This window comes from Castanea sativa, chromosome 1, assembly GCF_040712315.1.
Source record: "Castanea sativa cultivar Marrone di Chiusa Pesio chromosome 1, ASM4071231v1".
In the NCBI taxonomy this organism is placed as follows: Eukaryota; Viridiplantae; Streptophyta; class Magnoliopsida; order Fagales; family Fagaceae; genus Castanea; species Castanea sativa.
The window spans coordinates 59,010,461-59,030,187 of record NC_134013.1 but is presented as its reverse complement, the minus strand read 5'-3'; the positions used below and the strand labels follow the sequence as shown (position 1 = coordinate 59,030,187).

General features: G+C 34.0%; 3 protein-coding genes across 5 annotated transcripts; 2 read left to right on the top strand and 1 right to left on the bottom strand.

Annotated features, from left to right (window-relative positions):
• Positions 1-528: 528 nt before the first annotated feature.
• On the bottom strand, positions 529-6,702 carry LOC142621906 (E3 ubiquitin-protein ligase At3g02290-like). 3 transcript variants are annotated; one of them, XM_075795279.1, is made up of 5 exons: positions 6,340-6,702; positions 5,274-5,661; positions 4,155-4,584; positions 3,037-3,146; positions 529-887 (listed from the first exon to the last, which is right to left on the bottom strand). In XM_075795279.1, the coding sequence occupies exons 2-5, from the start codon at positions 5,391-5,393 to the stop codon at positions 861-863; spliced, it is 687 nt and encodes a 228-aa protein (XP_075651394.1). In that variant the 5' UTR covers positions 5,394-5,661; positions 6,340-6,702; the 3' UTR covers positions 529-860. The 3 variants fall into 3 exon arrangements, with proteins under 3 accessions (XP_075651394.1, XP_075651396.1, XP_075651395.1); XM_075795281.1 differs by having other exon boundaries at positions 4,155-4,530; XM_075795280.1 differs by having other exon boundaries at positions 5,274-5,655.
• Positions 6,703-13,179: 6,477 nt separating this feature from the next.
• On the top strand, positions 13,180-13,885 carry LOC142630876 (protein FAR1-RELATED SEQUENCE 5-like). The gene is made up of 2 exons (XM_075804934.1): positions 13,180-13,380; positions 13,481-13,885. Exons 1-2 carry the CDS (start codon positions 13,180-13,182, stop codon positions 13,883-13,885), a joined length of 606 nt encoding a protein of 201 aa, XP_075661049.1.
• Positions 13,886-14,060: 175 nt separating this feature from the next.
• Positions 14,061-16,726, top strand: LOC142630865 (protein FAR1-RELATED SEQUENCE 5-like). The gene is made up of 8 exons (XM_075804923.1): positions 14,061-14,353; positions 14,450-14,648; positions 15,242-15,390; positions 15,815-16,020; positions 16,069-16,289; positions 16,400-16,459; positions 16,535-16,594; positions 16,676-16,726. Exons 1-8 carry the CDS (start codon positions 14,061-14,063, stop codon positions 16,724-16,726), a joined length of 1,239 nt encoding a protein of 412 aa, XP_075661038.1.
• Positions 16,727-19,727: the final 3,001 nt, after the last annotated feature.

The following is a 19,727-nucleotide window of genomic DNA, read 5'->3' as shown; positions in this document are numbered from 1 at the left end:
ATAAAGAGTTTAACCAGACTCGTTAAAGTAAGAAAGTCATTATTTTACAAGATAAATAATAGCCCTAAAGTAATCAATTTCATTTTCATTGGAATAAATTAATATTTTAGAATAAACTAAGTAAATTATAAGAGGGAAAAACCCTTAATAATTTTAATATTTGATAAAAACAAGAAAAGTAATACATGCCATATGATTGAACCCCATAAAATTTATTTAGTGGGCTCAATTATAAAAGATTTAAAAACTGTCTAATATTTTACTTATACCCTATATTCTTTTTAAATATGTGGCCCTGCTATCAGTGCTATGACCTCAAGTCCTCTCTCTCTCTCTCTCTCTCTCTCTCTCTCACACACACACACACACACACGCGCACACACACACGCACACTGATCACTGATGCACAAACAAATGTGTCTGCCTCTTGTGCATCTTTCTTTAATAATTAAAGCGAAAGCCCTGTTCAAGCTTGACTCGTCATCTACCAGATGTATAGCCAACAATGCAAATAATAACACCAAAATATAAAAGAAAAACCCAAAGCTATACAGTTACACCTAGAGGGACTTCAAATGCTTCTCCTCCGTCCATTCATGAGACTCTGTATAATGCCATACTGAAGAAACCATAGCCGTATTTCAAATACAATTGCAAGCTTGTTTCAATTAGAAACAGTGAAGGAATTAAGGATATTTGGAACACGTACTCACAACAATCGATATGAGGAACAGTTTTTAATATTTACTATATATAACAAACACTTTAACCTCTGATATTCACAATGACTACACTTTGGTTTTCTTTCTCCTCTCCGTGTGTTGCTGGCTTCCTCTACAACGAAAACCTTTCAATCAAGATTATGTTGTTTCATCGAATACCATCACCTATAGAAGCCAACCAAGTACACACTAAGTCAGAATAAGTAAAGATTAAGGAAACAACATAATTTGTTAACAAAAATTTAGAAATATAACTTTTAGAAATTCTTTTTTTTTTTGGGTCCAATAATAAGCCATCCAATTTCTACAACTTACAAAGCATCATCAGGAATGAGAAGATGCAGCTATAATGTCACCATTTCTGCAGAACTACCCAATCCAACTTGGGGTACTCATAAAATGATGATGAAACTTCACATATCAATAAAATGTAAGGTCACCTAAGTATGAAACCTTAATTGCTTTGCTTGAAAAAACAGTTGTTAAATACATAAAACACGTAGGACACCTACATTTAAGCTGCAAAAGCTCAGCAAATTGATTACCTCTTCAATGCACACTAAGAGCGATACTTCAAGATACTAGCTGTTGTGATGCGGTGCATTAAAGCAATTGCACACACTCTTGTAACAGCTTGTGCATTCTTTTTGTAACAATTACTTCCTTCTTGTAACAAATTGTAATTGGCATATTCAAGAAATCTTGGCCAAGAATTACCAAGTTTAGCCAAGAATTGCCAACAAGTAGTCATAAAGTAGTTTAGCCTGAGCCACACAACTTTGCATCTATAAAAGCCAATTCTAGGCATTCGTAAAGTGGTCTTTGAGTGAATTTTACAAACCATTCAGTTTAGAACTGAGTTTTCCTAGAGCAATCTTAAGGAGTTGTTCCCTTAGTTTCCCCTGTAAGCAACTTAACATCCTTCCCATTCCTTCGCTATTTTGTCTATTGCATCCTACCACATCATGCACATACTCTGGTTTTCAGGTGTTCTGCAAGTTTTCTTATCCTCCACCCCTTTTTCAATAAATTTACAAAATGCTCCTCACATATTCTATTCCATCCAAACAACCTACAAAATATCTGTTCATCTGATAAACCAATATATATATTCAAACTCTGTTTATATATATATATATATATATATATATATTGGGTTCTCATAAGTAAGCTTTGGCCCAAAACAGAGGGTGATGGGAAGATTCAAAGTAGTGAACTCCACTTCATGAGGTATAGTAGAAGGGTGATGGGAAGATTTCAAGGACCCATTGTTTTCCCTTACAAGAGTAGAAGGGATGGTGATATCATGGATTTAAACCATTGAATTCTTATACCAATAACTGACCAAAAAAAAATGCACTTCTAGTATTGGTTGTAAATGAAATCTCTAAGTGGGTTTTCTAAATGGCAGACCTTGATCCTCAAAAATATGCACACAGGGCACGAAGAATGTTTGTTCAGTACACAGGGCATGTAGAGTGTTTGTTCAGTATAAATGCAATTTGAGATCTCATACATTCAGTATAAATGCATTTTGAGATCTCATAAGAACATCCAGTATAAATGCATTTCGAGATCTCATAAGAACATGTGTTTTTTTTTTAAAGAGAAGATCTAACTTAGTGAGAGGGGAAAAAATGGTTTCATGGATTAAAACTTTAAACAAATGACCTTTTCTGAATAGTCAATTACCTTTTCAGGTATTTGAAAATATATTTCAAGGGACTTGTTTGGACTTTTCAATCATATAACTACAATTTTTAATTGTGCCTTGAAGTGATGGAATGAGCCAAAAATTTTATGCAAGTAGTAAAAACACTTGTCTATCCAAAAAACCCGCACATATTAATAATATAGCCAATGGCATGGGTCTTGGCAACAAAAATTCTACATCCTATGTTAACAAAGAAAGAGAACTAATGTGACAAGATATCTACATATATGCTTCTAGAGCTAATTTTCAATCTGATGCAGATCAGGAGCAATAATCTTTCTTCCACTAGTAGAATAATACTATCATGATCAGAAAAGAAACATGAATATGCATATACTACAAAGAAACTAAGGAAATTTGTGGATGGTAGGGAAACAAACCTTCATCACAAGTTCTTTTAAAATGATAATGATGATGCCATACCTTGCTTTCAAACAAATAAATAAATATACATACATCCATGCGCACCCATGTAGACACATGCATAGATACATACATACATTACATACCTACATACATATATGAATGTGTGTTGTGTGTGTATATACAATGAACAAACATGCATAAAAGAAAATTTTACCTATCAAAAAAAAAAGTTACCTTGCCACAAACTGGACAACTTTCACTTCTCTCCATCCACTCATAAATGCAACCCAGGTGAAAATGATGAGAGCATTTGGTCATTATCTTGGGGTTCTCTGTAGTATATTCTGCACATCAAATGTAAGCTTCAAAGATGTGAGAATTTACACAACAAAAGATGTACTCCATAAAAGTACATTTTCGAAGATAAGGTATCAATTGCAACACGTATCACAAATCCACAAAATGCGGCTCCGAATTAACAGATTGGATTATATGCCCTCTGTCCTTACTAAGATAGCACTCTTGATCAATGCACAATCAACAGGTCTGTGCCTCCCACCTTCGAGCCCAGTTTAGCAAAAGGTCAAAAAATATGGAGATATAAGTGAACTGTGTGAAACATTCACCATTGATTCACCACATTTCAGCTTCCAGCTTTCACAGAAATGACCCTTATAGATCAGGCTGTTGGGAAAATCTGCTATTGCCCTTTCATAGGAGGTTTGGAAGGACATGAATACTAAAAAATTTTAAGGGTTAAAACTTTTCTAAAATAGAAATAGAAGAAAATTTTTTAAGATCTGTACTGTGATTTTCAAAAGTTTAATAGCTTCCAATAAGGTTATCTCTTTGGGGTTTTTTTCTGGCCTGTAATATTAACAATGCTCTCTGGCATTCTTGAGCATGGAGATCCAGTTTTTCAGCATCCTCCATCCTTTCTTAAGATAAAACAGTTACATGCATCTCAAACTCTTAACTTTGGAAAACTACACATTTCTCTAATACACGATAACTGAATAATGAAATGCTCAAATATATAAAATAAACTTAAGACAAGACTTGTTAAACACTTGGTGGATCACACTCAAAGTGGACTAATTCATGAATGGAATCAAATGGAACCTTTTAATTAAGAGGTAGAGTTGTTCTTTTTAAATGTAGTTCTTCAGAGAGGTGTCAAAAGAAAATAAACAAAAATACTTATTAAATTCCCAATCTAGTCCTAGCACGTGTCAAGTCATGTCTGTGTCAATTACCTTCCAACATATTAGAGAGTAACAGAAAAGTTGCTACAATTAAATGTTCTCCACAATGCAAAAGTGAATATTAAAAGAAGAATTCAAAAATTTTACCTTCAAGACATGTTGGACAGACATCCTCATCTTCTGATGATGTATAAAAGTTTCCAACTCCAGTTATAGTGGTTTTTGCCGATGAGATCTTAAGTGAGGACTTAGAACGGTATTCTTTTGATCCATCTTCACAAGCAGATTCATTCCATTTGTCTCCTGAATTTAAAGATTCCGGATCTGTATCAACATCACTTCTTAGAGGCTCTGTCTCCTCATGTGAATGACTTGATCCCTTCTCACGTCTAGAGACAAGTCCATCCCGCTGCAAGCGGAAATATCTGGGGTCAGCATCATAAGGCAAGGGCCTTGGAGGAGAACGATACATGCCAGATAGAGAGTTGTCCAGTGATGCTGTTGAAGTCATAGATGCTGCCCCCTGAATAGACGAAGGGATGGAATTCACTTCTCCTCTTCTAAATAGTGATGTATACTACAAAATATGAAAAAGAGCCCAAAAGTCAAAAGAAAAATATACGTTTTCATACTAAAGGTAATGATCTCATCATTAACATTAATATCTTTGTGAATAATTTTAGACTAATATGTGCCTCATAATGAACTTGTATCAACATAAGCTTGTCCTACAAATTCAGAATAGCAAATGCTGCTGAACATTTTTTAAACTGAGAAATGTAAAATAATCTTTTAACATGTTTCCATTTCTTTCAACGACCTTTGTATACAGTTCTTCAAAGAAACAAGCAAGCAATACATCAGCTTTCAATACAAAACCACAGCAGAGGGCAGGGGTTAAAACAAAAATAGTATACCTATGAGTCTATGACTAATGCAGTAAAAGCAACACTTTCCCCGCGTAGTGTCAAAATTGGATATCTTCTGTATATTACAATGCTGAAATGTTTGTAAAAAGAAAACAATTGAAGATGCACGTGGTTGCACATAAAATTCTTAGGCTTGATAATAAGAGAACAAACTTAAAGACTCCAACAGTAAAACATAGCAATAGAAGGGAAATGCTGGATTAAGTAACAGTATCGCAACTGCAGGTATTGAATGTAAAATTTGTAATTCAAACAGATATCGCCCACAAAAAAGATAGATCCCCCTCCTCTCTCCCAAAAAAAAAAAAAAAAAGAGTAATAGGAGTTAGATATATACCACATTAAGAAGGTTCTGAACAAAGCAACTGAGACACGTACAGTTCCTATATACAGCACTAGTTGGATTCACATACTCTTCGAAGTCATCATTATTCAAACAACAACAGACAGAACCCATTTTGCCAGCCGTAATCTTTTTCTACCACTTAAAACCCTCCACAGAAACTCTCCAATCTCATCGACAGAAATCAATTGTGGTATGCATGTGCCTCAAGAAGAAACAGCTCATGTCACAATAAATCTACTTTGATAAATAAGAAACAACAAATAAGAGAGGACGCTCAGCTCGCAGAAGTCCCACAGCCTCCGCAAACAAGTACCCTCTCTCTTCTGTTTATAAATCACAAATTTCTTGATACTACTAACTTATGGCTATATATCTGCACCTGTAGCAAAATGAAAATAACTAAGTTGAACAAATATATGAATACTAGAAATCAAAAGGAGCCGGAAAAGGCATCCTCAAAGCAAACTGATGAATCAAAATAAGCAACGTCCATTTACAGAACCCAGAAGCTACTCTCTAATAATGTAATCAGAGCTCACAATTCTTAGAGTAATCCAGTTATTACCATCTTAATCTTTTAAAAAAATTAATGATATTAATAATCTTTGGGTGCTCAATTACTGCTGCAATGCTACAAGCCAATTATCCATACAAAGTTTGACAAATCAAAAAACTGTCAAAATTGGTAAGTCATTACCAGAAAATTCAACAAGAAGTAAAATTTTCCTGTCAAAATTTTTACAGTTCTTCAAATTTAGGAAAAGGGTTCTTTCCTTTAGCAGTAAAGAATGGTATTAGTATTACATCAAACAACAGCAAAAATCCACCCATAAACAAAGATGATGATCATAATTATGGAACATATAATTGAGCCAAACACATCCATTCGATAAAAAGACACAGAATTGAACAGAAAAACAAACAAATTTCACATAGCGTTGAAAACCCAGGAAAGATTCTATCAATTTAGGCCGATCAACCAAGAGATAACACATAGAATCAACAAAATAAGAGAGACCCATTTGAGATAATCGATGAGAGAGAGACCGAGAAGTACCTTAAGGAAGAGCTGAGGACTTGACAGGGAGAAAGAAAGAGATATTCTAGTCGTGTTATTGTAATTTTTTTTATTTTTTTTTTAATTAATGGGTTTTGTGGGAAAGACAAGGACAAAGAGTCAAAGACAGAGAACCCTGGAACTCCGAAATTTGAGCGGTCGGATCAGATTAGATTGTTACTAAACTTACTATATGCTTTGGAAATCGAATACTATGAATGGGTTTGTGCGTGTGCCCGGATTTTTTTTTTTTTCTTTTCTTTTGAGGAAAAAAAGAAAAGCCTATGAAAGCGCGCAATTAAAGCCAATCCTCTCTCTCACTTTTGTCTCTCTGTGCCGGTTGTTGGAAGAATCTAATCCAACTTTATTCATTAAATGATAAGAATTGTTTTTTTAACATGAAAGTATTGTATATTATTGGTGTATAGATAAATTTGAACATTATTATAGTACCATTATTTTTTAGTGGCTCACTTAAGGATTCATTACTTTGTCTACTTTAAAAAATATATATTAGTATTAAATATGAAGTAGAGCATGCTTAAAAAAGACAATACATGGTGTATAGGTTCTAATAAAGAAGTATTCATAGGATACTTAGACCTATCAAAGGAAAAAAAAAAAAAAAAAGTATCCATAGGCATTTTTAGCTTCGAGTATCTATAGGTCTTGTTTCATGTTTATGACATGTTCAAATGAGAAAGAATCATTAAAATATCTTACAAAACAAATAATAATGAATATTGTGCATAGGGGTGGCAATTCGTGTTCGCGTGTCGGGTTCGTGTCGTGTCAAGTCATGAGTATTCGATTACATAGGTCAACACTAACCCGACATGTTTATAAAAAAGGGGCAAGATTCCTCAACCCTAACACGACCCATTTATTAAACGGATCAGTCGTGTCGACCTGTTTATCAGATTTTATCAAAATGAAAAATAAAAATTAATGAAAAAACAAACAAATAAATATTTTTAATATAAAATTCAGAACTAACAAGTAACTGCATCACAAATAATCATTCAAAATTAAAGCATATCCCAATATCACAAATAATCAATCACAATATGTCAAAGAATATAAATCACAACAACTAATAAGTTCATATAACTAGAGTTTGAAGGGTATATTGGTAAAATATCATTTAATTAAACGGGTCAGACAGGTCAAACGGGTTCTATGTGTTCAACACTAACCCAACCCATTTATTAAACGGGTTAGCCGTGTCAACCCGAATATGACACGAACCCGTTAAACGTCAACCCATAACCTGTTAATTTCGTGTCGTGTTGGGTTCGCAGGTCGTGTCAAATTTTGCCACCCCTAATTGTGCATATATATATATATATATATATATGGTTTTTTTTTTATATAGGAATATATTTATATATATATATATATATATATATATATAGTTTTTGTTTAGTGATTATTAATAGGGGTGGCAATTGGGCGGGTTAGGTCATAAATGGGTTGGGTGTGTAATTACCCATTTATATATAAATTAATTATCCATTACCAACCCAACCCATTTAATTAGTAACCCACACATTTAACCCAATATGACCCAAATACCTCTAAAATTACTTGAATACTCTCTTGACCTCCAAAATTACCAAAATATCCTTAAATATCTAAAATGACACAAATACCCCTACACTTCTAAAATTACCAATATACCCTTGGACATCCAAAAGTATCCCAAAATCTCTAAAATAACCAAAATATCGTCAAAATCTCTAAAATGAGCAAAATACCCATGAAACCTCTAAAATAACTAAAATACCCCCCGATATCTCTAAAATTTCCTAATATGTTCAAAAACTACTAAAATGACCAAAATACCCCCAAAATCTCTAAAATGAGTAAAATACTCAAGAAACCTCTAAAATGACCAAAATATCTCCGATATCTCTAAAATCACTGAATATGCTTAAAAACCACTAAAATGACCAAAATAACTCCAAAATCTCTAAAATGAGCAAAATACCTCCCAAACCTCTAAAATGTCCAAAATATCCTTAAAACCTAAAAAATTACCAAAATACTCCCAAAACCCAAAAAATGACCAAAGTACCCCCCAAAATCCAAAAAATTAACCAAAATACCCCCGAAACCAAAAAAAGACCAAAATACCCCCCAAAACCTAAAAATTACCAAAATACCCCCAAATCCTAAAAATTACCAAAATACCCCCAAATCCCTAAAAATAACCAAAATACCCCTCAAAACTAAAAATGACCAAAATACCCCTGAAACCTAAAAATGACCAAAATACCCCCAAAACCCAAAAAATTACCAAAACACCTCCTAAAACCCAAAAAAAAATGCAGAAAATACTCCCCAAAATCCAAAAATTGACTAAAATATCCCTTAAAACCTAAAAATGACCAAAATACCCCCAAAACCCAGAAAATGACCAAAATACCCCCAAACCCACAAAATGACCAAAATACCCCCTAAAACCCACAAAATGACCAAAATACCCCCTAAAACCCACAAAATGACCAAAATACCCCTGAAACCTATAAAATTACCAAAATACCCCAAAACCTACAAATTACCAAAATACTTCTGAACCCTAAAAATTTTAAAATACCGAAATAACCAAAAAAATCTAAAAATTATTGTAATAACCCTAAAACCTAAAAGTTGACAGAAATGTCCTTGTAACCTAAAAAACGACTAAAATATTCTTAGAATCTAAAAAATTACCAAAATTCCCTCGAAACCTATAAAATTACCGAAATTCCCTCGAAACCTATAAAATGACTGAAATACTCTTAGAACCTTTAATTTTTCAAAAATATCCTCGAAACATCCAAAATACCCTAAATCTCTATTTCAGTAATTTTAGATGCTTCAGGTGTATGTCGGTCATCTTACATGTTTAGGGGTATTTTGGTCATAATTTAGGTTTCAGGGGTTTTTATCGATCATTTTTTGTAGGTTTTGGGGTTATTTTGGTTATTTTTTAGGTTTTGGGGTATTTCGATCAATTTTTAGGTTTTGGGGGTATTTTAGTCATTTTTTAGGTTTCGGGTGTGATAATGTGAAGAAAATCGGTAGGCTGGATGCTTCTGACTCGAAAGGACTATCGACTGTCTTAATGGCCTGAAAAAGGAAGAAAAACAATCAAGGGTGACCGGGGTCGCCGGCCAAGAACCCTCCGATGGCAAAGTTAGTTTTTCTCTCTCAAATTTTGGAGTTCCAACTTTTTAGAATATGTAAAATACCTACCTTTGTTTGGTCTGAATGAGTGTTTATATAGTGTCTTAAAGACAGTTATCAAACTTGAAACCTCTCTTGGATTTGAGGAGGTGTGATGGTTCAAAGATAACTTCCACAACTGCTTAGGAGTTACATACTTCTCACATAACGGTCACTGGAAGTTATGCATGTAATAAAGAGTTGTAATACACACTCAGGAATTTTCCTAAGTGTCAGGGCCTCGTCCGAGGGTCCTCCAGTTGAGTATACCTCGCTTAGAAGGAAGGTCATTCCTCTATGGACGACCTTGTTCAGGACAAGGTTTATGGCTTCCTTGGACAAGAGGGCACAGTTTTGTCCCTTGACGATTAAACAATCCTTGCTTTATTGACCTTATCCTGGATGAGCTTCATGGACGATGCTGGAGTTAGTATTTTATCATATCCCATCAGGGTGTATTTTGGTTATTTTTAGGTTTCGGGGATATTTCGGTTATTTTAAAAGTTTTTGGGGTATTTTGGTCATTTTATAGGTTTTGGGGGGTATTTTGGTCATTTTTTAGGTTTCGGGTGTATTTTAGTCATTTTTTTAGGTTTCAGGGTATTTTGGTCATTTTTTTAAATTTAAGAGGTATTTTGGTAATTTTATGGGTTTTAGGGGTATGTTAAACATTTTTTAGATAACAGGGTAATTTGGTAATTTTTACAGGTTTCAGAGATATTTTGGTTATTTTTTTGGTTTTTGGGGTATTTCGATTATTTTTTAGATTTCAGGGGTATTTTTGGTAATTTTAAGGTTTCAGAGGTATTTCAGTCATTTTTAAGGTTTAGGGGGTATTTTGGTCACTTTTGGGTTTTGGGGTTATTTTGGACATTTTAGAGTTTTGGAGGGTATTTTGCTCATTTTAGAGATTTTGGAAGTATTTTGATTATTTTGTGGGTTTTGGGGGTATTTTGGTCATTTTTAGGTTTCAGGGGTATTTTGGTCATTTTTTGGGTTTTGGGGATATTTTGGTCATTTGTTTGGATTTTAGGGGTATTTTGATTATTTTGTGGGTTACAGGGGTATTTTGGTCATTTGTTTGGATTTGGGGGTATTTTGGTCATTTTCAGGTTTCGAGGGTATTTTGGTCATTTTTGGGTTATGGGGATATTTTTTGTAATCTTTAGGTTTTTGGGGTATTTTGGTCATCTTTTAGGCTTTAAGGGTATTTTGGTAATTTTTAAGTTTCGGGGGTATTTTGGTTATTTTTGGGTTTTGGGGGCATTTTGGTAATTTTTAAATTTTGGGAGTATTTTGGTTATTTTTGGGGTTTTGGGGGTATTTTTGTAGTTTTTAGGTTTTAGAGGTATTTTGGTCATTTTATAGGTTTTGGGGATATTTTGGTAATTTTTAGGTTTTGGGAGTATTTTGGTCATTTTTTAAGTTTCAGAGGTATTTTGGTCATTTTCTAAAAATTTAGATTTTATGTTGTTTATTTAAATTTTAGATGGGTTTTAGTGGGTTTATCCATTAACACCCATATAATTAAATAACCTTTTTTTTTTATACAAAATAGAATTTATACTCTAGCCTAATTTAAGTGTATATGTGTGTAAAGCTCCCTCCTGGAGACTTGAACCCTGACCTTTACCCCCACACTCCACAAATATTTATACTTGTAGAGTGACCACCGTACCAAGGGTGCGCGGTGGTATATAATTAAATAACCTAATGGGTCTTTACTCATTTAACCCAAATATTCAAATGGGTTGGGTTAAGAATTAGCCACATTAGGTGGATTCATAGATATGGATAAAAATTGACATCCCTAGTGATTACATATGCATCTATGAATTTAATATGGTTTTCTTTTTTATCGCTTTGGACTAAAACGAAAAAATTGTGTGACATGGTTTCATTTACGATGAGTCTGAATTGATATTCTATGAATGCTAATTATTTGAGTTCATTTTGACATGTTAGTGACACGAGTTCATTGACAAATAGTTTCAATTGATACTCCATTAAAAAAATGGTAACGTATTCCTAATGCTACATACCAACAAAAACCAAAGAGTGACGGCAAAGTTACAATTTATTGACAACTATTTTAAGATGGATATTGTAGGGTGTTTAATACCTTATTCACATGTAATAAAAATTTTAGGTTAATATTTTTGGTTGAAGACACGTCTCCCTTTTTAGATTAAGAATCCTTATGATTCCTTTAGTTTTTTTTATTTATTTATTTGATAAACACACACACACACACACATATATATAGGGGAATGGGGATAAGATAAGGGAATACACTCACACGCCAACACCACAACTGCATGCGGCAGTTAGTGTCACAGAGCAAATGATAAACTCCTTCTCAATATTACACCTTACCGATGTGGGATGACTTGACAACACTGAGTATCTTTTTTTATTTGATAAACACACACACACATAAGGGAGGAGGGATGAGATAAGAGAATACACTCACATGCCAACACCAAAACTGCACAGGTGACTAATCATACTTTAAAAACTCATAATTGGCAACGACTCCTGAATATAGAAAAATAAACAAAATGACTCATTAATGCACACACATCATTCAAATGTCTACATAAGTCACGCATTTTATACAAATGTGTCGCCAAGAACTCTCAAAAGAGTGGTAAGCACAAGGATTTGACATCAACATGAACCATGAGGGGGAGTTTGCTACCTGAGCTTGGAGAACGTGAGATCATATATGTATGGCCTTTGAGAGGAAGATTGGCATATGAGAAAGGACCTCGAGGGGAAGATGTCCTTGCCTCAAAATTCATTGGGAAAAGTATCATCTCAAGTTACATCCTTATCTCTGATTCTATCTCAACTAGGGGATCCAAAACTTCGACATTATTCACTTTTGCATGCAAGGCATAACCTGAAGAATTTTTGCATTGAAAACTATTCTTCACTTTATTTTCATATTGAAACTTTAACTTGAATCATTTTAGGTCGAAAAGTAACTCCTCGCTCATTTTCACTTTAAAACTTTAATGTCATTCATTTTCGCAATTGAGGCTCATCCTGATGAATCTTCACACTGAGAGTTATTCACGACTTTTTTTTCACATCGAAACTTTCACTCAAGTCATTTTGGCCTAAAAAGTGACTCCTCACTTGCTTTTGCACCAAAACTTCGACTTCATTTATGTATCCCCGTCCATAGAGATTTCTTTTGTCCTATAGGTCCGGATTTGTTTCAACTTTTGAGAGACTCTTGCTGAAACAAGCAACCTTCAAGGCTTTTAAGTATTGTTCAATCACACGGTAAGTTCTCTCTTTTTGGTTTAGTGTAAATAAATTTCTTTTTTTAATTTATTTTTGGATTTATAACAACTTTCTTATGTACACTTGTGTGAGTGTGTGTCTAAAGTGTGTGTGTGCGTGTATGTATATATACATGTTGTTTATTAAAAAAATAACTATGTTGTTTTTGTTTTGTATTAAGGTCATGAGTGATAGCAATTATTATACTAAGACGATAGTCAATTGGTTCGAAAATTGAATTTTGAAGATGAGGATTCACCACTTGTTATAATTGAACAACCAAAATCAATATCAATAGATAGCAACAATAAAATTCATGCTAACGAAAAAGAAGAAATGATTCTGAAATTAGGAATTGAGTTTGAGACTGAGCAAGATGTGTATGATATCTATGATAGTTATGCATGTGTAGTTGGATTTAGCATTAGGCGAAATAAAGGCCACAAGGGTGATAAAGATGGTTCACGTAAATGGTTAGATAGAGTTTTTTGTTACTTTTGTGAGGGTATACGAGGGAATGACAAAAGAGATGATAATGTGAAATGCCATCATCCAGAAACAAGATGCGATTGCTTGGCAAAGATGAAAATTAGTTGTAGATGTAGTAAAAAATATTGTGTGGTAAAATTTGTGTCAGAGCACACACGTCTTAGCTTCTCCTTGTAAGCGTATATTCCTTAGATCTGAAAGGTCTATTAATCCAGCACAAGCTGTTGCGGCTGAATTAGCAGATAGTTTTGGAATTGCACCAAGAGCAAGTGTAGGACTAATGGCCAAAAGGGTGGGTGGACTTGACAATCTTGGCTTCATTCTTGAGGATTATAATAATTATTTGCGTACAAGACAAACAAATGAGATGAAAAGCGGGGATACAGGAGGCCTACTTGAATATCTTCAAAGAATGCAATATGAAGACCTTAATTTTTCTTATGCAATTCAAGTTGACCTTGATGATCTAATTACAAATATTTTTTGGGCAGATGGTAGAATGAAGTTGGATTATGAATATTTTGGGGATGTAGTGTGCTTTGATACAACTTAAAAAAAAAATAAAGAAGGAAAGAAGCCAAGATTGTCATCATAAACAAACTATCATCTTTAGTGTTGCATTGTTATATGATGAAACATCTGAGACTTTCATGCAGTTTTTTGATTCTTTTCAGAAGACAATGTTTGGTAAGAAACCACAGACTATCCTTATAGACTAAGCTACTACAATGACAAAGGCATTAGCTTCACAATGGCCAGAAACACATCATCGTTTATGTGTTTGGCATATGTACCAGAATGCAGCTAAGCAACTCAAAGAAGTGTTTGGAAGGTACAGTACTTTTGCAGCAAATTTTAGTAGTTGTGTATATGACCATGACTATGAAGATGATTTTTTAGATGCATGGGATAATATGCTTGATAAATATGATCTAAAGAATAACAGTTGGTTGCAAAGACAATTTGAGTTAAGGGAGAAATGGGCTTTTGTTTATGGGAGGAAAACATTTTGTGATGATATGTCTACTACTTAGAGAAGTGAGAGTATGAACAGTCAAATTAAAAGGTAAATAACTTATAATTATGACTTGTTGCATTTCTTTCGTCACTTTCAAAGGTTGGTTGATGATAGACTTTTTGAAGAGTTGAGAGCGGATTTTAAAGCAACTCAAAGTAAACCATCATTAGAATATTCAATAGAAATATTGAAGCATGCAGCGAGTGTTTATACTCCTGCAGTATTTAAGCTGTTTAATCGTGAATTATGGCTCGCTTGGGATTGTGAATTGCATAAGGATGGTGAGGTTGGATCTGTGGTAAAATATAAAGTTATTTCTCCTTGTAAATCTTGCCAACACATTGTTCAATTTGATTCATTGGCTTTTATAGTGATGTGTAGTTGTAATAAATTTGAATTTGTTAGAATTATGTGCCCATGCCTTAAAAGTGTTAGAGCATCCACAGCAGATGTGTCAAATGTGCCAAATGCCAAATATTTGGCACATTTGGCACACCAACACCAAAAAACCCCTTTTATCAGATGTGCTAAATGTGTCAAATTTTTGCAACATTGAACAGTACCGTTGCAATTTGCCACTTTATAGACGAGCCATGGCAGAATATATATATTCTTATTTTATTCTGTTTTCTCTCTCCTCATCATAGATATCTCTCTCTCCGTCTTCTCATCTCTGTCTTCTCTCTTTGTCTTCCACAGCACGCCAATCACCAAAGGCCACCACTCGATGCCCCCGATCTCACCAAAGACAACCACTTGACGCCGCCGACCATCTATCTTCTCTATTTCGCTTCGAGTTCTTTTTTTTTCCTTTTTTTTTTTTTTTCCATTCACGTTTTTTGGCTGTGGTTTGATGGGTGGGTTGGGCAATGGGTGGGTTCGGATGGGCAGATCAGTGGTGGGTGGGTTCGGGTTCGGGTTGTGGGTTATGGCAGTGGGTGGGTTGAGTTTCATGGGTTGTGGGTTGTGGGTTATAGCGGTGGGTGGGTTGAGATGGTGATGGGCGGATCAGTGGTGGTGGGTGGGTCGGCTAGTGATGGGTGAATCGGTGATGGCGAATCGGTGGTGGTGCCGATCTCTGTTTTGATTTGTTTTTGTTTTTCTGTTTTGGTGGTTGTGATTTTATGGTGGATTTGGCGGCGGTTGTGGGTTGATTTTGGTGGTTGTTTTTATTTTTTATTTTCTATGGTGATTGTGGCGGTGGCCGCAACAATTTTTCTGGTTGTTGTTGTAGTTGATGTTGTTGGTGTTGTTGATGATGATGATGGGGGAGGAATTTAATATATTATTTTATTATGTTGTAAATATTATTTTAATGTATAGGATTGAAGAATAAAACATTTGATAAATGGGATGTTGTAAAATGATGTGGTAAAATAATAAAGTAGGGTTTTGGTGTTGCAAAATGACCTTTTTTTTGCAACATCTGTTACGGATGCTCTTATCTCTTCAAAATTGTAAAAGGGTGCCAAATCAGTATGTTTTAAAAAGGTGGACAAAAGATGCAAAGGATGATTCTGCAATGAATAATTATATGCATGTAGGACCACATGACCAAAATGCAGATGTGGGAAGTCATTATAAAGTGTTGCTTAAATTGTATTCTAATTTGGCAGCAAGAGCTGCACTGACTGATGAGTCTTTTCGTATTTCTTTGGATGCTCATGAAAGTACTTTGAACAAAGTAGAGACAAATTTGAAAAATTGATCAATTGAAGAATCTGCTGTTGGGGGCACCTATTTCAAATCAAAGGCTCAACAAGCTAATGACAATGTGCAGCCTACTAACTGTGAAGGAAATAAAATTAAAGGAATTAGGCTTAAAGGGAGACAAGCATGTGTAGGGACATCTCATAGAAGAAAGGGTGCATTAGAGAAAGCTACAAGAAAGAGAAAATGTCAAACTAAAGCATCCTCTCATATTCAACAGCTCATACCAGTATGAAAATGTGTGTTGTGTTTTGTTACTTTATGCTTACAATTCGTTAGACAATAGTATGTACTAATTCTCTACATTATTTATATGATTTTCATTGTGAAATGTCTTAGGAAGATAGCATGGCAAATTTAAATACACATGGCTTTACTGATATGTTGAACTTGATACAGGTAATTAAATGAAAGTTTATTTATTGATTTATTTTTTTCTTTGATTTTTATTTGTTTCGTTGTTAAATGTATCAGGAAGATAGCCTGACAAATTTAAATACACCTAGCTTTACTAATATGTTGAACTTGATACAGGTAATAGATGAAAGTTGATTTAATTATTAATTTTTTGCTTCCTTTTTATTGATTTATGATTTGTTATACATTGATATGTAGGCACAATTATCCAAAATGGGAAATCAAAGAAATTATGAAGATGTTGAATAACAAGATAGAATTGAAGATATAAGTGTGATTGCTTGTAGGACTTTATCAGCCATGCTCCATAGAGATCATACATTGAGATATTAACTTAATTTTGCAAATTTTTTATCTTTTACTATGGTTTTCCAGATGTGTCTTTTAGTGAGATCTTGTTAGCAAAAAGGCTCCTTGAACTTCTGTATTTGGGGGAGGAGCAACGTTTTTTGTTTGTTTGTAGGCCTAAAACTTCTGCTTCCTTTAAAAATTCTCTCTTGCTCTGCTACACTGCATATATCATTAGTAAAGCTACTGTGGCACATGCCTAATTTTGTTCATGGAGTCCTATTTTAATTGTAGTGACAAAGTTCTTGACTCTAGAGTCAATTGAAAGTCATAATCCATATAGAGAAAATACTGGTAGATTTTAAATTTCATATATGAGATCCTATTAGCCTAGCATGACAGTATAATTGTAACTAGCCTCACTTGCCAAGGTTACTCCTTGCCTATGGATTAGCCTCTTCTTGATAGCTCTAAGCAATGCCCAAAGCACAGTGGCTAGCCAAGCAACACAACTGACAACACAATTAGCCTTGAGAAGCAAAACCCATGTCACTTGCTTTGCATTCTTGCCACTACTTTTCTCTATAGGCCTGAAGGCAGAGTCTGGACCATCAATCTCCACAATTGAGAAATTTGGGTTCTCCATTGTGACCGCCTTTGGGTTTCCTTTGTAGGTATCTTTTGCCCACCAAGTAGAAAAGTCCAATCTTGGAGCCATTAAAGTTTGGAACTTGGAACCTCAAACTAAAAAAGTTACACAAAAATTAAGAACCTTTGAAGAAATTTTTTTTTTCAGAATCTAGATCTCAAAATTGAGAAATGAGCAAAACCCAATTGAGAAACCAACTAAGGATATCAAAGAAAAGCTAAAAGGAATTCACTTTCAAGGCTATGCATTAATTCCACACACACATAATGTGAGAAAGTAAAAACAAGGAAAAAAAAACCAAGAAAGAGAAGGAGGCCCTAGGGGGTGAGTGCTTGTTCAGTTCTATGTAATTGTAATTGTACTCTCACAAACTCAAAAGCCACTCTCACTCACTCTTCAACATGGGAAAAGCCACATTATGAGGGAAGGTATCTATCTGCAGCGATAAGTGTCCCTTGAAACCATGTGGGGTATTTGTCAAGCAATCCAGACAATAAAAGCACAACCTCCCAAATAACTCCCTCAAAATTTTTACTATTCTTAATTTTTGGTGTATAATTTCCAGCTTATAGAATCTAGCTTTAGTACTTTAAAATGGCATTAAGGTTTTTTTTCCCTTTAATACTATGAATTTCAATGCAATGTTTGGTGACAAGCTTTTTTAAGCAATCAAATGATAATTCACCATCATCAAGGGATGTGTACAACTTCAAGCAGATAATGTTTCTATTTTTGCAAAATAGGTTCGATTTCTCTGTTTTGTTTTCTACAAATTTTTTTTTCTTGCATAATGTTTCTGTTTCTGCAGAATCGGTATGGTTCCCCTATTTTTGTTTCTATAGAAACTGTTTTTCCTGCATATAATGTTCTTGCAGAATAGGTCCGGTTTCATCTAAAAAAAAAAAAAAAAAATCTATTGAGACATGTTCGATCTTATCTCAATTGAAACACAAAACAAAAACATATTAGTCTAAGTATTCTCAGCAGATATCCATTAATCCAATCAGTCCTTATCAAATAGAGTTTGATAAAATAATGAAATATGGAATTTAAATAAAATGTTATCTATATATTCAAATCAAATTGTAATCTCTATAATAATATATATACAAGAGAGCTTCTATGGAGGAGCTTCTTGCCCCAGTCACTCATCTAAGAATTTCAACAAACATGTGACATACAAAATCTAGCAACCCTAATTATTTACTGACTACAACCTTTAAATCGTCCAAAAACGTTTTTCTTTCCACATGATTCATAATGGAACAAAAATCAAACACCATTATCACCATAGACAAGTCACTTTGCTTCTCTTCACACTTTACTCTCACATCAAAACCTCGAAACGTTCGATAACAAAAAAATCTAGAAGATTTCCTTTCCAAAAACCAATAGAAGCAAATGAACACTTGAAGATGAAAATGAAGTGAGGATGTGTCTATAACTAGGGCGAAGTGAGGATGAAGATGAACACTTGAGATGTCAACCACGCAGAGAAGAGAAAAAAAAGAAAAAGAAACCAAAAGCCACAACCATAGAGAAGAAACAAAAGTTGCGGAAGAGAAAAAAAAATGGTATGATTTTAAAAATTTGGGAGAAAGATATACAATGAGACAATAGAGGGAAGAGTCCAAATCAAAAACAAAAGCTGCGGCAAGAGACAAAACTCAAAAGAGTTCTTGTTAACGTCAACCAAATAGAGAATAATATTCACTAGAAATAAAAGCCGCAACTAGAGAGAAGAAATAAAAGCTGCGGAAGAGAAAAAAAAAGTATGATTTTAACGTTAACGTTAGTGTTAAAGTCAGGGTTATCTCACTTAATAGGAGAGACCAACTATCTAAGGTTTATTGGTGGAGTATGGAGTGGAGCACAGTTGATGAGACAAAAGATTTGGACTCCTATTCAGAGTTGGTTTTTCTCACATACTGTTAGACAATGTAATTCTGTTGTGGATGCCTAGGCTAGGAGAGCTAGGCTATTTGCTCTATTGTTAGTTTGGATGGAGTTTGCCACTCTAGATATAGTCAATTTTGTTTCTGTTGATTTACTAGCTTCTTGCTTAATATTATGGCTGATTTTCTTCTCAAAAAAAGAAAAAGAAAAAAAAAGGGTAGAAATTGAGTTTAATAAATATTAACAAAAAAGACATGTTCCTAAAAAAAAAAAAAAAAAAACAAAAAATGACATCTTTATCAGAAGAGGCAGGGGAAAAATAAAATAAAACTAATGGCCTTTTTTTTTTGGATGGAAAACTAATTGACTTTTGGTTGCATTGAAACCGCACATCTATATTTTCTTTAACTCAAGTTT

Bases quoted from the DNA above. Each gene is read 5' to 3' on its own strand.
- LOC142621906 (XM_075795279.1), bottom strand. From the start codon at position 5,393: ATGGGTTCTGTCTGTTGTTGTTTGAATAATGATGACTTCGAAGAGTAT. The intron at 4,585-5,273 runs GTATATATCTAA...CATATTTTGTAG, and splicing joins TTCAGAACCTTCTTAATGTG to TATACATCACTATTTAGAAG. The intron at 3,147-4,154 runs GTAAAATTTTTG...TTTGATGTGCAG, and splicing joins CTGTCCAACATGTCTTGAAG to AATATACTACAGAGAACCCC.
- LOC142630876 (XM_075804934.1), top strand. From the start codon at position 13,180: ATGATTCTGAAATTAGGAATTGAGTTTGAGACTGAGCAAGATGTGTAT. The intron at 13,381-13,480 runs GTGAAATGCCAT...AATTTGTGTCAG, and splicing joins ATGACAAAAGAGATGATAAT to AGCACACACGTCTTAGCTTC.
- LOC142630865 (XM_075804923.1), top strand. From the start codon at position 14,061: ATGACAAAGGCATTAGCTTCACAATGGCCAGAAACACATCATCGTTTA. The intron at 14,354-14,449 runs GTCTACTACTTA...TCACTTTCAAAG, and splicing joins AAAACATTTTGTGATGATAT to GTTGGTTGATGATAGACTTT. The intron at 15,391-15,814 runs GTGAATCGGTGA...AAATTGTAAAAG, and splicing joins GGTGGGTCGGCTAGTGATGG to GGTGCCAAATCAGTATGTTT.